At 63.9% G+C, this 16,626-nt stretch overlaps 1 protein-coding gene and 1 non-coding gene across 3 annotated transcripts; one reads left to right on the forward strand and one right to left on the reverse strand.

Moving 5' to 3' along the window:
* Positions 1-13: 13 nt before the first annotated feature.
* ABCA7 (ATP binding cassette subfamily A member 7) lies at positions 14-15,968 on the forward strand. Of its 2 annotated transcripts, none has more exons than XM_030231501.2 (50): positions 14-103; positions 1,492-1,782; positions 1,898-1,991; positions 2,177-2,318; positions 2,401-2,528; positions 2,593-2,714; positions 2,802-2,996; positions 3,087-3,176; positions 3,266-3,491; positions 3,591-3,730; positions 3,808-3,924; positions 4,073-4,252; positions 4,330-4,538; positions 4,629-4,805; positions 4,997-5,219; positions 5,323-5,544; positions 5,655-5,859; positions 5,928-6,044; positions 6,207-6,378; positions 6,519-6,650; positions 6,744-6,883; positions 6,960-7,097; positions 7,211-7,422; positions 7,836-7,908; positions 8,163-8,365; positions 8,481-8,529; positions 8,723-8,785; positions 9,532-9,686; positions 9,774-9,898; positions 9,973-10,071; positions 10,263-10,458; positions 10,551-10,645; positions 10,833-10,865; positions 11,196-11,301; positions 11,384-11,458; positions 11,701-11,870; positions 11,939-12,116; positions 12,202-12,317; positions 12,471-12,615; positions 12,716-12,839; positions 12,928-13,060; positions 13,635-13,755; positions 13,864-13,926; positions 14,003-14,109; positions 14,352-14,493; positions 14,564-14,698; positions 14,775-14,878; positions 14,981-15,073; positions 15,155-15,392; positions 15,467-15,968. In XM_030231501.2, the coding sequence occupies exons 2-50, from the start codon at positions 1,717-1,719 to the stop codon at positions 15,605-15,607; spliced, it is 6,729 nt and encodes a 2,242-aa protein (XP_030087361.2). In that variant the 5' UTR covers positions 14-103; positions 1,492-1,716; the 3' UTR covers positions 15,608-15,968. The 2 variants fall into 2 exon arrangements, with proteins under 2 accessions (XP_030087361.2, XP_050842078.1); XM_050986121.1 differs by lacking the exon at positions 14-103 and adding an exon at positions 116-963.
* A 301-nt stretch (positions 15,969-16,269) lies between these two features.
* LOC115484690 (U6 spliceosomal RNA) lies at positions 16,270-16,376 on the reverse strand. Its single transcript, XR_003945397.1, has one exon. It is a non-coding gene; the product is annotated as a U6 spliceosomal RNA (small nuclear RNA).
* Between the last annotated feature and the right edge of the window lie 250 nt (positions 16,377-16,626).

The raw sequence follows: 16,626 nt of genomic DNA on the forward strand, positions 1-16,626 counted from the left end.
ATGACGTCACGCCCACAGCTACTTTGTAGCGCGGGGAGGGCGGGGCCCGCGCGCGCCCGGCGGATTCGCGGGGTCTCTTAAAGAGGCCGCGCAGCAGCATCAGGTAACGGGGGTCCCGGGCCGGGGGTTGCGAGGGGCGAGAGGAGAGGCTGTGTCGCGGCTGTTGGTCTCGGCCGGATGCGGCCGCCCAGCGTCCTCCCCGAGGCTCTTAGTGCCACCCCGCCCCCCCCCCCCCCCGAGGCAATCCCCGTGTCCCCATCGTAGCCCTGAACTGTCCCCATGTCCCCCCTCTGGACTGTCCTCATCCTTCCTTCGAGCTGTCCCCATGCTCCCACCCCGGGTTGTCCGTTTATCCCCGGGCTTTCCCTACATCTTCCCGGCCCGTCCACCTCCCGGTGACTCCGCACCGTGCCCAGAGCGGGGCTCCGTGCGACCGAACTGGGTTGGGGGACGCGGGGTTGGAAGGCACCGGGAGCTGCGGTTGGTCCGGCGGTTGCCGGGGTCGCGGGGTCCGCCGAGCTCCCGGTTGCAGCGATGCGGCGTGTTTGTCCTCGTGAGATGAGTGAGCAGATTCCCACTCGAGTCCCCCGGGAGGATCCAGGGATTATCTGGTTGTTTTGTCCCGAAAAGAGCCGCCGCCCCCGCGGGGCTGGGGCTCCCCCGGACCGGCAGTTCCCCGGCACCCTCCGGTTCCAGCGGATGGGGACACTCAGACACCTCTGTCTCCCCGTGTCACCCCCACCCGGCAGCTCCTTCTTTCTCTCCGTGTCACCCCAGCTGACCCCGGTGCATCCCCGGAGGAATCCTACCCCCGGACCCACTCGTGTCCGGCCCCGCAGGCCGATTAGGCGGATTTCCCAGCCGGGATCCTAATCCCGCTGCCCCGTGCCCGTTTATCCCGCCTGCGCCCGGGACCCGGCTTAGCCCCGGGGGCGGGAGGGTGGCGGCGAGCGCGGAGCGGCGGTGAGTGCGCGGCTCCCACGGCCCCGGGGCAAAACGAGGGGCAAGCCCGGGGATGGTGGTGGTGTCGTCCCGGGCTCACAGGGACCGGGGAGCCGCCCCGGAGCTCGGTTCTCCCCGGGCGTGGGCGGGTGCACCGGGCGGAACGCTGCGGGTTGGGTCGTGCCGCCGCCGCCACCGGGCTCGTCGCGGAGCCGCCTTGGCAGAGCTTTGCTGCCGGGCCCCGGAGCTGCTGGCCCCGCTCCAGAGTGGGTGAATTCCCGGGAACTGGCAGAGAGGCGGCTGCTACACCCGTGGGATGCGGGTGTCAGAAGTCGCCCTCGAGCCCACTGCACCGGAGCAATTCGGCTCCTGGGCTGATGAGAGCCCCACCCACATCCCTCTCATGGGGAAACTGAGGCACCGGCAGGTCTAAGCCTCTCCCGGGCTGCCCAGATCGTTCCCGGGGTGCCGGACTGCTCCCTGTGTCCGGCATGTGTGCTCCTGGCTCCTGGACAGAGCTCGTGCCCAATTCTGCTGCTTTTGGTTTAGGAAAGAATTTGATTTGAGCCTTTAGCTCCGGAAAGGAGCTTTGCTGCCGGAATGCCGTCCGGCTCCTGCCGGTCCCGGAGCTCAGCCCTGTGCCCGGCACCGTGCCCGGGGTGTGATAAGCCCCGAAGCAGAAGGAAGTGAGGGCTCAACCGTCGCACCCAGCTCGGGGCTGCCCCCCCTGCTCTCACCCCCAGCCGTAGCCGAGCGGGGCCCGCGACCCCCGCGATGGCCGTGGGGACCCAGCTGGGGCTGCTGCTCTGGAAGAACTTCACCTACCGCCGGCGGCAGCGGGTGAGTGGGCGATCGGGGTGGGGCTACCCAGAGCCGCTGGTGCCTGGCACAGGGGCAGGCAGAGCCCTGGACACTGATGGGGATCGGGAGCCCACCAACCTTGCGTCTCCCCCAGATCCAGCTGGCTATCGAGATCCTGTGGCCCCTCTTCCTCTTCCTTATCTTGATCTCAGTGAGGCGATCCCACCCGCCCTTCAAGCAGCATGAGTGTGAGTGTCCCTGAGCCAGCTGAGACCCCTCTGTGTGCCCCGTATGGGAGCCCTTCGGGGTGACACGGGACAAACACGGGAGGTGGTCACAGAGTTGGGGGCTCTCTGGTATCTCCCTGCTCGGGTGTGTGTGGGGTCCCGGGGGTCCTGCACTGCCTCCCTGAACCTGCCTCCCTTTCCCTCAGGCCACTTTCCCAACAAGGCGCTGCCCTCTGCGGGGACCCTGCCCTGGCTGCAGGGCATCATCTGCAACATGAACAACCCCTGCTTCCGGCACCCCACGGCGGGAGAGGCCCCTGGCGTGGTGGGCAACTTCGATGGCTCCATGTGAGCAGCGGGGCTGGGGAGCTGCGGGGCAGAGCGGGGCTGGGCCGGGGTCTCACTGCCCACCGCATGTCCCGTGTCACAGCGTCTCCCGTCTCCTGACCGAAGTCCGGCAGGTCCTGCTCCGCGGGCACGGGCAGCGGCTCCTGCACAGCTTTGCCCGGCTCCTGCCCGCCCTGCGCCGGTTCCGGGACAGCGGGAACCAGCGGAGGGGTGAGCACCGGGGGCGGGGGGTGCCGGGGGAGACATACCCCTTGTCTGACCCCTCTTCCCCCAGCTCTGCCGGTGAGGGAATACTTGAGAGAGGACGAGACTTTCTCCCGGTTCCTGCGGACCAACACATCCCTGCCCCCGGCGCTGGTGGATGAGCTGATGGGGGCTCGGCTCAGCCCCCGCATCGTGAGTGTCACCGCGGTGCCCACTCCCGGTGCCCACTCCCGGTGCCCACTCCCGGTGACGGCATCGTGACTTCCTCGCTCCTTCCAGTTCTCCTTGGCGAGCATTCGCCTCCCGCTAAAGGCTCTGGTCTGCAACGCCTCGGTCCTGGGGGGATTCCTGGTGGGCGGCGACGCCGACTCCACCCAGAGCCTGCAGCAAGGACTCTGCGCGCTGCCCAGCTCCCAGCTCCGTGCCATGGAGGGCTCCTTCCTCTCCCAGATGGACTTCCCACGACTCCTGGCGGTGAGCCCCCAGCGCGGTCGGGTGCTGGAAGGAGGCAGAGACCCCTGGCCTCCCCGGCAGGGCTGTGACCCCCTTCTCATGCCCTTGTAGGAACAGCTGAGCTCAGAGTTGGGCGGAATCGCTGGCACCGTGGAAGCTTTGGGCAGCTTCCTGCGGGACGCAGCATCCCTGATGGAGGAGGTACACCCCTCATTCCCCTGCCACCTGCCCACCCCCACCGTGTCCCTGTTCCCCACTGCCCCTCTCCACTCTCATCCCACTCTCCCCAGGTCTCCTCCATGACCAGCCTGGCCGAGCTGCGTCAGGAGATTGTGGGGCTGAGGGCCCCCAACAGCAGCACGGGTGCCTTCAGAGCCCTGTCACGCATCGCCTGTGGCCACCCCGAGGGTGGGGGGCTCAGGATCCCCTCCCTCAACTGGTACGAGGACAATGATGTCAAAGCCTTCCTGGACCGTAACAGCTCTGAGCACAGACCCGTGGCCTCAGGCAGCACCAGTGAGTGGGGGGCTGTGGGAGGCTCAGCCAGGGGCTGTGGGGGGCAGTGGGGGCTGGTGGTGGGGGGCTGGGGGTGAGGGCTCAGCTCTGCACCCCCAGGTCCCTTCTGCAGGGAGCTGCTCCGCAGCCTGGAGTCCAGCCCCCTCTCGCAGATCTTCTGGAGGGGGATCAAGCCCCTCTTTGTGGGGAAGATCCTGTACACCCCACCTGGGCCTGGCCCCGACAGTGTCATGGCTGAGGTGAGTGGGGGCTGTGGGGGGCCTGGAGGGATTTGGGGGGGGTCTCATCCTGAACCTGCCTCACCTCCCTCACCCAGGTGAATCGGACCTTTCGTGAGCTAGCCGTGCTGGGGGAGTTGGGGGGTGCCTGGCAGGAGCTGGGACCCCGAATCTACACCCTCCTCAACAGCAGCCTGGAGATGCAGGTGCTCCAGGTGTGTGGCCCCAGACTCCTCCCACTGGGAACAGGGTTGTTGTGGGGTGCAAGATGGGCTGTGCTGGGGTGCAACTGGCCAGGAGTGGGGTGGGATGCAGCTAGAGCAGGGTGGGCTGCATGGCCTCCCATACTCTGGTGCTTTGCAGGACCTGCTGCTGGCCCCAAGCACAGCCCAGCTCCTGGATGGGTTCCTCAACGGCACCTCCTGGAAGCTGCCAGAGCTGGTCACATTCCTGACGGGGCCAGCAGGGGGACCAGGCCTCACCTGGCACCAGGTGTACGCTGATGTGGATGCAGTCCTGAGCACGCTGTCACAGTTCATGGAGGTGTGTGTCACCCTGCTGTGGGCAGGCTGGCTCTTTGCACCACCTGTGCCCGCTGAGCCCTACCTGCCCTCCCACAGTGTGTCTGCCTGGACAAGATCGAGGCAGTGGCCACTGAGGAGCAGCTGGTAGCCCGAGCCCTGGAGCTGCTGGAGGAGCAGCAGTTTTGGGCAGCAGTGGTCTTCCAGCCCCCCATCAATGCCACAGCCCCCGGACTGCCACCCCACGTCCGCTACAAGATCCGCATGGACATTGACGACGTCACAAGGACCAACAAGATCAAGGACAGGTTGGGGGATGCCCACCTTGCCCGCCTCCATGGCCACCCTGTACTCATTGCCAGGGGATCCCTGGTCCCAGCACTGTGCTCTGCCTCCAGGTTTTGGGACCCAGGCCCTGCAGCTGACCCCTTCAGTGACCTGCGCTACGTCTGGGGGGGCTTCGTGTACGTTCAGGACCTGGTGGAGCAGGCAGTGGTGAGGGTGCAGACTGGGGCTGCCCCACGGACAGGGGTCTACGTCCAGCAGATGCCCTACCCCTGCTACGTGGATGATGTGTGAGTAGAGGGGCAGCACCAGACCCTGGGAAAGTTGGGTGACCCCCCCTGCTGCAATGGGGAACACATCCAAGCATCCTGCAGCTGCAACAGGGAGGTGGCATGGGGCTGGTTGTGCCCTGGTGTCCCTGGCCCAAGAGTGTCCCAGGAGTGTGGAGCTAAGGGTGGAATGGCTGGTGGTATCTCCCCAGGTTCTTGAGGGTCCTGAACCGCTCGCTGCCTCTCTTCATGACTCTGGCCTGGATCTACTCAGTGGCCATGATCATCAAGGGGGTGGTGCATGAGAAGGAGACGCGTCTCAAGGAGACCATGAAGACCATGGGGCTGAGCAGCGGGATCCTCTGGCTCAGCTGGTTCCTCAGCAGCTTCATCCCCTTCCTCCTCAGCTCTGCCCTTCTTGTCCTCATCCTCAAGGCAAGTTGCAGGTCTCAGGGGACAGCATGGGTGACACAAGGAACATCAGGGCTGGGATCCAGCATGGGAGGCTCCACAGGCTCCAACCTGCCTCCATCCACAGCTGGGAAACATCCTGCCCTACAGCGACCCAGCAGTCATCTTCCTCTTCCTCGGCACCTTCTCAGTGGCCACCATCAGCCAGTGCTTCCTCATCAGCACCTTCTTCCCCCGTGCCAACCTGGCCTCGGCGTGTGGTGGCATCATTTACTTCTCGCTGTACCTGCCCTACGTGCTGTGCGTCGCCTGGCGTGACTACATCACCTTCCCAATCCGTGTCCTTGTGGTGAGCCCGGGGCTGCCCCTCTGCCATGCCCCTGCTGCTCTGGCTGGGGGGCTTTGGGCTGCACCCCCCAGGCCAGTCTTTGCCCTCACTGCCTTTCTGGCTGTCCTCAGAGCCTGCTGTCCCCCGTGGCCTTTGGTTTTGGCTGTGATTACTTCTCCCTCTACGAGGAGCAGGGGGTGGGCATCCAGTGGCACAACCTGGCTGCCAGCCCCGTGCCAGGAGACCCGTACAGCTTTGCTGCAGCCATGGGGCTGCTGCTGCTGGATGCTGTCCTCTACGGCCTGGCCACCTGGTACCTCGAGGGTGTCTTCCCAGGTGAGTGCAGCTCTCCTGACCCTCAGCTGCCACTCAGCCCTGGCCCCACTTAACCTCTTCTGCTGCAGGTCAGTATGGGATCCCCAAGCCCTGGAATTTCCCCTTTCTGAAGAGCTACTGGTTTGGAGAGTCATCCTCATCTGGGCACTGCCTGTACCACACCAGCTCCCACACTGCACCCCAAGGTGAGTCCCTGCCTACCCTGGAGCTGCATGGCTGAAGTCAGTGGCCATAGAGCCCTCCAGCCCAGGCCTTGCTCCTCAGTGGAGGGCCCTGCACCCATGGCAAGGGGTCCTGCCCCCAGCAAGGGGTTCTGGACAGGGATGTGACCCCTTGGTGGCTTCCAGTGCTGGTGGAGGAGCCACCTGCTGATCTCCAGCCCGGCGTCTCCATCCGCAACCTGGTGAAGGTCTATGGCAGCAGCGGCCGTGCGGCCGTCAACGGGCTGAGCCTGGACTTCTACGAGGGGCAGATCACGTCCTTCCTGGGCCACAACGGCGCTGGAAAGACCACCACCATGTGAGCCACCACAGAGGGGCTGCGTGGCCATGGCTGGGGACAGGAGCCAAGCCCGACTCTGTCCCCACCAGGACAGGGTACCCTGGCCCCAAGCCTTGCTGCTCCTGTGCTCCATGACCCACTTTTCTCACCACTTCCAGGTCTATCCTGACTGGCCTCCTGCCCCCCACCTCGGGCACTGCCTATGTCCTGGGCTGGGACATCCGCTCCGATATCGACAGCATCCGCAAATCCATGGGGATGTGTCCCCAGCACAACGTGCTCTTCGACATGTAGGCAGGGCTGGGGGGGGTGTGGGGAGTGGTGCAGGGCTGTCCCCCTCAATCCCTGTGCCCCTCACCCTGCCTTTCCCCCCGTCCCCACAGCCTGACGGTGGAGGAGCACGTCTGGTTCTACGGGCGGCTGAAGGGGCTCTCGGAGCAGCAGGTGCAGGAGGAGATGGAGCAGCTGCTCCAGGACACGGGGCTGCCCCACAAGCGCCGGGAGCAGACCAGGAACCTCTCGGGTGCGTGCGGGGGTCAGGCTGGGTGCCTGGGCGGGGCTCGGCGGCTCCGAGCCCCTCTAACGCCGTCCCTCTGCAGGCGGGATGCAGCGGAAGCTCTCGGTGGCCATCGCCTTCGTGGGCGGCTCCCGGGTGGTGATCCTGGATGAGCCCACGGCCGGCGTCGACCCCTTCTCCCGCCGCAGCATCTGGGAGCTGCTGCTCAAGTACCGCAGAGGTGGGGCTGGGAGCCCCCTCTTCACCCTCTGAGCCCCCCGGCCTGGGGCGAGAAGGGGAGAAGGTGCAATGGGGGGGTCCAGCAAGGGGGTCAAGCTTATTCCTGGTCCCCAGGCCGCACCATCATCCTGTCCACCCACTACATGGACGAGGCGGAGCTCCTGGGGGACCGCACGGCCATCATCTCCCAGGGCCGGCTCTGCTGCTGTGGGTCCCCCCTCTTCCTCAAGGCCAGGCTTGGCACGGGGTACCACCTCACCCTGGTGAAGCGGGACAGGAACGGGACAGGCAGCAACACTGGCACTGTCCCCAGTGTCAGCAGAAAGGTGGGACCCTCAGCCCTGATGATCATCCCCCACAGGGCAGCCAGTGTGTTGCTATAGGACATGAAAAAACACAGCTGCTCTCAAGGTGAAGAAAAGGGAGGTTTATTTTCTGACTCCAACATTTATAGTTTTCCAAAAGTGACAGTGGATTGGAGGGTGACAGTGCCACCTCTCCAATGACAATGGACAAACCAACAGTCCATCAAATTTCTCCTCCTCCATAAAAGAATGCAAAACAATAAGTTATTTACAGAAAGTGTGTGAGAAAGTTTGCTACAAGAACGTAAACATCATAAGGCTTAGAAAATCTTAAAAAATCGGGGTGACCCCAGTGTCTCCATCCTGGGTACTGGGGGGCACTGGGGGCCAGGTCCTGCTGTGGGGTGCCAGGCTCCAGCCACCCTTTCCTGCAGGATGGCAGTGACTCAGAGCACAGCAGTGACACGGGCCTGGGCAGCGAGCGGGGCAGCGACGCCAGCACCGTGGGTGAGCGTTTTGTCCCCTCACAGTGTCACCCCCTGCTCCTCCCCAAACATCCCCCATCAGCCAGGGAGGCTGGGGGTGCATAGCTCTGCATGTGGCCCCTCTCCCCCTTTCACTGGAGGTGCAGAGGGGAATCTCCATCCCCTCCATTTCCCCTGGGACCCTCAGGCTGGGATGCCAGGCACACAGAGCTGTGGCCAGCTGTGCCAGCCAGTGGCTCCTGCCCCTGAGGTTTCCAGCCCTCCCCATCCCTCCAGATGTGGCCCAGCTGTCAGCGCTGATCCAGAAGCTGGTCCCTGGCTCCCGGCTGGTGGAGGACATCGGGCACGAGGTGCTCTTTGTCCTGCCCTACAGTGGGGCCAGGGATGGGGCCTTTGGGGAGCTGTTCCGTGAGCTGGACGCACGCCTGGGGGATCTGGGGGTCTCCAGCTACGGCATCTCTGACACCACCCTGGAAGAGGTACCCAGGGGGGCTGTGGTCAAGGGGCTTCCGGGGTGCCTGTGATCAGGGGGTTTCCCCTCACTGGGCTGTGGGTGCTGGTGTGTGTTTAACACCAACCCTCCCACACATCCAGATTTTCCTGAAGGTGGCTGAGGACACAGCGCTGGACACTGACACCACAGGTAAAACCCCTCAGTCCTGGTTGGAGCTGAGCTCTGGAGTACAGGGGGGTTGGGGAGGTGCTCAGCAGCCCAGAGCAGGAGGGAGGGGTGTCCCCAGCACCCTGACAGGGCTGGGGGCCTTGCTGGGAGCACCTGTGGATGCAGATGTGTCACAGCCTTGGTCCTGCCCTGCATCTTGTCCTCATTTTGTCAGGCACCATGAAAGGAGCAGTCCCTGGCGAGATGGGGGATGGGGATGTGGCCGATGGAGAGATGGGTAAGGATGGGGGAGGTGGTGCTGAGCTGCTGCTGAGTGCTCCCCACCTCCATCTCCTAGGCTGGGGTGATGGCACATGTCCATCTGGGCAGCTGTCCACCCAAGCAGCCATCCCTTCAAGCTGGGGGATACTCAGGGACCCTCGTGCAGCATAGCTACCTCCCAATTTTGGGGTGTCCCCAGAGCAAAGATCTGGGATGAGGATGGGTTTGAGGAAGCCCAGCTCTGTGCAGGAGTTGGGATGGGATATGAAATCCCAGGGGGAATTCAAGAGGACATCTCTTGAGGGAGAACTGGCATGGGGAGTATGGGGGGGCCAGATGGTTTGTGGCACCAGCTCTGCCCTGGGTGGGCACTGGTTGTAACCCCTCTCTCCTCTCCTTTACATTGAGCCAAAGGAGCCCGGCGAGGTAGGAGCTGGGGGGAGTTTGGGGGGGTCGGAGGCTCCTGCATGCAGCATCCCATCCCTGCTGGGGTGGGGGCTGGGGGATGTTTGAGGGGGCTGGGGGCTCCTGCATACAGCATCCCATCCCTGCTGGGTTGGGGGCTGGGGGATGTTTGGGGGGGGCTGGGGGCTCCTGCATGCAGCATCCCATCCCTGCTGGGGTGGGGGCTGGGGGATGTTTGGGGGGGCTGGGGGCTCCTGCATGCAGCATCCCATCCCTGCTGCAGTGTGGGGATGCCCCTGCCAGCACCCTGTCCCCCCTGGCACGAGTCCCTTGCCATTCCCGTCTCTGTCCCGGCAGCGGAGGAGCCCCGGGAGACGGACCTGCTGCGGGGGGCGGCGGGGCAAGCGTGCGGCAGGGTGCGGGGCTGGGCGCTCACCTGCCGCCAGCTCCGCGCTCTCTTCACCAAGAGGATGCTCCACGCTCGGCGCAGCACCCGCGGCTTCTTCGCGCAGGTGGGGCCGAGGGGAGGGAGGGGATGGGGCAGGGCACGGGGAAGGGTGGGGCAGAGCCAGCCCTGATCCCCCCCCCGGCCTGCTCAGATCGTCCTCCCCGCCGTCTTCGTCTGCATCGCGCTGCTCTTCAGCCTCATCGTGCCGCCCTTCGGGAAGTACCCGCCGCTGCAGCTCCAGCCCTGGATGTACGGGCAGCAGTTCACCTTTTTCAGGTGTGTCCTCAGCCCTCTGCCCGCCGTGTCCCTGGTCCCCACTGCCACCAGCTCACTCTTTTGTCTGCCGGTAGCAACGACGCCCCGGGAGATCCCGACACAGCCCGGCTGCTGGAGGCGCTCCTGGCCGAGCCCGGCTTCGGCACCAAGTGCATGAAGGAAGAGGGGAAGGCGTGAGTGTCCTCGGGACGGGGGCAGCCGGGGCTTGGCCCCCCCTCAATGCCCACCTGCCCACGGAGCAGCTCTGCCACCTGGTGTGATGCTGTGGGACCCCCAACACGCCCACGGTGGGTCCCGGTGCCCCTGGCTCACACCAGGCTGATAACGGGAGTTTCTCTCTCTCTCTTGCTCCCCGGGTGCCCAGGGCAGGGCTGTGCCCACCAGCTTCCCACCCCGATGGCTTCTCGGCCCCCTCAGCCCCCCCATCCCTGCTGGAGGTGCTGCAGCGTGGGAACTGGACACGGGCAAAGCCATCCCCCCCCTGTCAGTGCAGCGGGCCAGGGGCACACAGGATGCTGCCTGAGTGTCCTGAGGGGGCCGGGGGGCTCCCACCACCCCAGGTAACCCCCAGCCCAGCAGGGGCAGCCCCAGGGGATGCTCTGGGGATGTCACAGGACCAGGTGTTCATCCAGCCCCTCTGTCCATCCCACAGGTGCAGAGGGGCACAGGGGACATCCTTCAGAACCTGACAGGCAGGAACATCTCGGACTACCTGGTGAAGACCTATCCCCAGATCATCCGTCAGGAGTGAGTGCTGGGGCTGGGAACACCAGGGACTCTGCAGGGGCACTGTGGGGACACCAAGGAACACCCCAGGGACACCTGGGGGAAGGGGACACTGCTGGGGACATGTGCCTGGGTGGCCAGGTGCTGCCCTAATGTCTCCTTGAGGGGTTTCTCTCTCCTCTGACTCCCCCCACCTCATTTCTTTCAGGCTGAGGAACAAGAAGTGGGTGAATGAGCAAAGGTGAGCTGGGCAGGGGCTGGGGCCTGGCACAGCCAGGGATGGAGGGAGACAGGAGATCCCTGGTGGGTTTAGGGAGGGCTTGAGTGGTCCCTGGGCAGAGCCATCATCCAGGTGCCTTCAGCCCCCCATTGTGTGTCCCTTACTCTGGCACCTGGGCGAGTGGAGGGTTGAGTTTGCACAAGGGTGGCAGTGAGGAATGGGTGTCAGGTTTCATAGAATTGTAGAATCTCCTGGGGTGGAAGGGACACACGTGGATCCTCAAGCCCAATTCCTGGCACGCTGGCAGTGGGAGTCTCTCTGGCATGTTTGGGAGCCCTGTTTCTCCTGCAGGTACGGCGGCTTCTCCCTGGGTGCTGGCAGCTCCCAGGCCCTGCCGTCGGCAGCAGAGGTGGATCAGGCAGTGCTGGAGCTCCGGGTGCTGCTCAACATCACCCTGGTACAGCTGGACTCAGCCCCGGGCTCAGCTCTGGGGTCCCAGGGCTGGGAGACCCCTCCTCACCGTGTGTTCCTGCACCCAGGGCAGCCCCTCGGATCGGCTCCTGGCCAACCTCAGCCGCTTCATCGAGGGTTTGGATGCCCGCAGGAATATCAAGGTGTGCCCAGGGCTGGGGGTGCCTCAGGGGTGAGAGCTGGGGGCAGCAGGGCTGTGACAGTAGTGTCCCCTCAAGGGGTGGAGCAGCCCAAGAAGGACTGAGGGTGGCTGTGGCTGGAGAGGAGCTGGAGCCCGGTGGGGAGTGGGGGTGCTCCTGGTGGGAGCGGATGCTGCAGGCACAGCCAGGGGCAGTGCCAGATTGGCTAGGGGGCTCTGAGCTTCCCGGCCCTCCCCATGCTGCAGGTTTGGTTCAACAACAAGGGCTGGCACGCCATGGTCTCCTTCCTCAATGTGGCCAGCAACGGGCTGCTGCGAGCCCGGCTGCCCCCCGGCAGCGACCCTACGCTCTTCGGCATCACGGCCACCAACCACCCCCTGAACCTCACCAAGGAGCAGCTCTCCGAGGCCGCCCTGTGAGTGTGGGCATGGGGGTCCCACAGCCCCCTCTGGCCCCTGCTGATCTCTCTCCCCTCCTCGGCAGGATGGCCACCTCTGTGGACGTGCTGGTCTCCATCTGCGTGATCTTCGCCATGTCCTTCGTCCCGGCCAGCTTCGTCGTCTTCCTCATTGAGGAGCGGGTCAGCAAGGCCAAGCACCTTCAGTTTGTTAGTGGGATGAAGCCCATCACCTACTGGCTGGGCAACTTCGCCTGGGACATGGTGAGGATGGGGATGGGGACAGGGATTAGTTCCAAGAGGTCTGGTCCCACCCCTGACCCCTCTCCTTGCTTTTCCATCCCCTCAGTGTAACTACCTGGTCCCCGCGCTGCTGGTCATCCTCATCTTCCTCTGCTTCCAGCAGGAATCCTACGTGTCCTCGGCCAACCTGCCCTCCCTGGTGCTGCTGCTGCTGCTCTACGGGTGATGGGGCAGCAGAGCCCAGCAGGGGCGAGGGGGTTGTGGGGCTGGGGGTAGCCAGGGGGTGGGGTTGTGGTGCTTGGGAGGGTGGGTGCACTCTCAAGGCCCCCAGGCTGGGATGTGCACCTCAGCCAGCCCCTGCTCTTCCCCCTGCAGATGGTCCATCACCCCCCTGATGTATCCAGCCTCCTTCCTCTTCAGCATCCCCAGCACTGCCTACGTGGCCCTGACCTGCATCAACCTCTTCATTGGCATCAACGGCAGCGTGGCCACCTTTGTGCTGGAGCTCTTCGTGGACCAGGTGAGCCTTGGGATGAGCCTTGGGATGCCCTGCACCCCCCCATCCCTCCCCTGCAGTGCCAGTGCCAGATCCCCCACCCCTCTCCTTTCTGCCCCATCAGAACCTCAATGACATCAACCGTGTCCTGAAGAAGGTTTTCCTCATCTTCCCCCACTTCTGCTTGGGCCGAGGCCTCATTGACATGGTGAAGAACCAGGCAATGGCTGATGCCTTTGAGAGGTTCGGTGAGTCTGGGGGTGTGAGGGCTGCTCACCCTCCCCAAAGCCCAGCACAGGGGTCCCCTATTCCTATAGCCCCTCTTGCTGCTTGCAGGGGACAAGCGCTTCGTGTCCCCCCTCTCCTGGGACCTGGCAGGGAAGAACATGTTTGCCATGGCCATCGAGGGCATTGTCTTCTTCCTCTTCACCCTCCTGCTGCAGTACCACCAGTTCTTCCTGCGCCTGGGGTGAGCAGAATCCCAGAATCTCTGAGAATCAGAATCACTGGGTTGGAAGAGACCTTTAAGATCATCAAGCCCAACTCAGCCCTAACACCTCAACTAAATCCTGGCACCCAGTGCCCACATCGAGGCTTTGTTAAACACACCCAGGGATGGTGACTTCACCACCTCCCCAGCCAGCTGATTCCACTACTTTATCACTCTTTCCATAAAAAACTTTTTCCTAATATCCAGCCTAAGTTTCCCTTAGCCCAGCCTGAGACTGTGTCCTCTGGTTCTGTCAGTTGTTGCCTGGAGAAAGAGACCAACCTCCACCTGACTACAGCCACCACTCAGGGAGCTGTAGAGAGTGTGAGGTCACCCCTGAGTCTCCTTTTCTACAGGCTAAACACCCCCAGCTCCTTCAGTCATTTCTCACAGGGTTTATGTTCCAAGCCCCTCACCAGCCTTGTTGCCTTCCTTTGGATGTGTTAAGTGTCTCAACGTCCTTCCTGAAGTGGATACAGACCTGGACACAGTACCCTGGGGGTGCTCAAGGGGGTGGACAGCCCTGGACGTGCCCTTGCCACTGTTTCCACAGCCCACGGGCTCTGGAGCTGCCCTCGCTGGGAGATGAGGACCAGGACGTGGCCAGGGAGCGGGCAAGGGTGGGCAGCATCCCCCCACACAGCCACCTCCTGCTTCTGAAGGACCTGACCAAGGTGGGTGGGTGAGGCTGGACCCTGCTGTGAGCTCCAGCCCACCCAGGACCCCTGGCCCCAGTGGCAGTGACAGGAGGGAGCAGCCAGTGCCACCTCTCCTCCATGCAGGTGTACCGGCGCAGGAAGGCTCCGGCCGTGGACCGGCTCTGCGTGGCCATCCCCCCCGGCGAGGTGAGGGACAGATGGACAGACAGACAGCTCTGTGAGCTGGGCCAGGGCTGCCAGTGACCCTACTCTATCCCCACAGTGCTTTGGCCTCCTGGGGGTGAACGGTGCTGGGAAAACATCCACCTTCAAAATGCTGACAGGGGACACGGAGGTGACGCTGGGGGAGGCCTGGTTGAAGGGGCACAGGTGGGTGAATGCAGGGACTCCATGGCTTGGCTACCTCTCCATGTCCCCACAGCACCTATGCCACCATCTCTGTCCCCACCCACCCTGTGCTCTTCCTGGCCCTTTGCCTTGCAGCCTGCTTCATCCTCATCCTCATCCCTGAAGCTGCTTGTCCCTATTCCCAAAGTATCCCTGGCACATGTGCCCATCCCACAGCGTGCTCACCTCTCCCTGTCCCATGCTCACCTGTCCCCATCCCACAGTGTTCTCACCGACCTCCAGTCTGTCCACCAGCACATGGGTTACTGTCCCCAGTTTGATGCCATCACAGACCTGCTGACGGGGCGGGAGCACCTGGAATTCTACAGCCGCCTGCGTGGCATCCCAGAGGAGGAGACCCCCAGGGTAGGGCCTGTACCTTGTCCTCCCCAGCCCAGGGGGAGCCCCCCAGCCTCACCCCCTCTGTCTCTGGCAGGTGGCTCAGTGGGGCATCACTGCTCTGGGGCTGGGCCCGCACGCAGACCGGCCGGCGGGCAAGTACAGCGGGGGCAACAAACGCAAGCTCTCCACGGCCATCGCCCTCCTCGGCTGCCCCCCCGTTGTTTTCCTGGTGAGGGGGCAGTGGGAGGCCCCCAGGGCAGCACTGGGGTCCTGCCCAGGCTGACCCAGGGCCGGGACTGTTGCAGGATGAGCCCACGACGGGGATGGACCCTCAAGCCCGGAGGTTCCTGTGGGAGCGCATCCTTGGCGTTATCCGGGATGGCCGGTCCGTGGTGCTCACGTCCCACAGGTGAGTCCCACCAAAGGGCAGCACTCCATAACCCCCTTACAGAGGAGCACCCCTAGAGGGGAGTGTCTCTCTTCCCTGGGGGGCTCACATGTGTCCCCCCAGCATGGAGGAGTGCGAGGCACTCTGCACCAGGATGGCAATCATGGTCAATGGCCGGTTCCGCTGCCTGGGCAGCGTCCAGCACCTCAAGAACAGGTACTGGGGTGGGGGGCTAAGGGGGTCTCCAGAGGGTGGTGGCCATGCCAGTGCTCACAGCAGTGTCCCCTCTTCCTGCAGGTTTGGGGACGGGTACACGGTGGTGGTGCGGGCGGGGGGCCCTGGCCCAGCAGCGGTGCAGACGCTGCTGCAGCAGCACTTCCCTGGCATCGTGCTGCGGGAGCAGCATGGGGGGCTGCTGCAGTACCACCTGCCTGCCCGTGTCACCTCCCTGGCCACCGTCTTCAGCCTTCTGGCCGCCCACCGTGGCCCCTGCCACATAGAGGACTACTCTGTGTCCCAGACCACGCTGGATCAGGTGACAGGGGAGGCGGTGTGAGGGCGTGGTGGCCCTGTCCCACCGTGCCGTCTCTCATCCTGCCGTTCCTGCAGGTCTTCATGCACTTTGCGCAGGAGCAGAGTGATGGGGATGCTGAAGAGGCCACAGCCCCAGGGCAGGATGCAGCTCCCAGCCCCGGGAGGAGGCTGAGCAGGTTCCTGGAGGATGACAGCTACCAGGAGAGCGCTGTCTGAGTGGGCCATGGCGTCCCATGGACCCCCACAGCCCCCTCTCTGGTTGTCACCGCAGCACAAACCAGGATCACTGGGCTTTGGGGTGCTGCAGACCCCCAGAGCTGCACAGAAGAGGCCTGGGCACATCCTGCCTGCTGGCACGGTGTCACCATCCGACGGGACAGTGGCTGCTGGGGAGGGGTCAGAGTGCCAGGACAGAGCTGGCCCCGGCTCTCTGCGGTGGGATTGATGCCCTGCGCGGGGCTGAGCTGGATGGGGGGTCTGGGGCTGGCCTTGGGACCCCGCTGCTCCCCACCGGAGCCGAGCTTGCTGTAACAGAACAATTCAATAAAAACCCGCGGTACTGCCGGGGGGCTCCATTGCCCTCGCCACAACGCGCAACGCGACCGCGGTGGGGGACAGGGCGGGGGCACAGCGGGACATGGGCAGCACCGTGTCCGGAAAAAACTTTTCCTAATACCCAGCCTAAATTTCCCTTGGCGCAGTTTAAGACCGTGTCCTCTCCTCCTGTCAGCTGCTGCCTGCAAACCCGTGGGTTCTCCCGTACCAGGGCCGCCCCTGGGGGGCTCCCCCCGACCTGGCGGGGGGCTGGGACGGCCCGTGCCGCTCTCGGGGGGACAAAAGGGTCGTTCCGGGGAAGGGCTTCAAGACCGTGCCCGGAAAAAAATATGGAACGCTTCACGAATTTGCGTGTCATCCTTGCGCAGGGGCCATGCTAATCTTCTCTGTATCGTTCCAATTTTAGTATATGTGCTGCCGAAGCGAGCACGATTGCTCCTTGACATGAAGCACTATTTAAACCTCATAGAACTCAAAACTCTTACCTCACTGTTAGCTTTTCTTACTCTGATCCCTGCACATTCCTTTACAAGATCACTCTCCCAGGTGAGGAGTTTTAAATTTTTATTCTAAATCTTCCGCTTTGTTGAAATTTTTGGCATTTTCAAGTCCGAACGGCCGGCTCAAGGTTCCGCCTGTGCGCGATGCATGTTGGGAAATCTCCTAATTTGCATGAAGGC

This window comes from Serinus canaria, chromosome 28 (genome assembly GCF_022539315.1).
Source record: "Serinus canaria isolate serCan28SL12 chromosome 28, serCan2020, whole genome shotgun sequence".
In the NCBI taxonomy this organism is placed as follows: domain Eukaryota; kingdom Metazoa; phylum Chordata; class Aves; order Passeriformes; family Fringillidae; genus Serinus; species Serinus canaria.

Coding starts and splice junctions, on each gene's coding strand:
- ABCA7 (XM_030231501.2), top strand. CDS start 1,717: ATGGCCGTGGGGACCCAGCTGGGGCTGCTGCTCTGGAAGAACTTCACC. Junction 2,529..2,592: donor CAGCGGGAACCAGCGGAGGG/GTGAGCACCGGG, acceptor CTCTTCCCCCAG/CTCTGCCGGTGAGGGAATAC. Junction 3,492..3,590: donor CGTGGCCTCAGGCAGCACCA/GTGAGTGGGGGG, acceptor CTGCACCCCCAG/GTCCCTTCTGCAGGGAGCTG.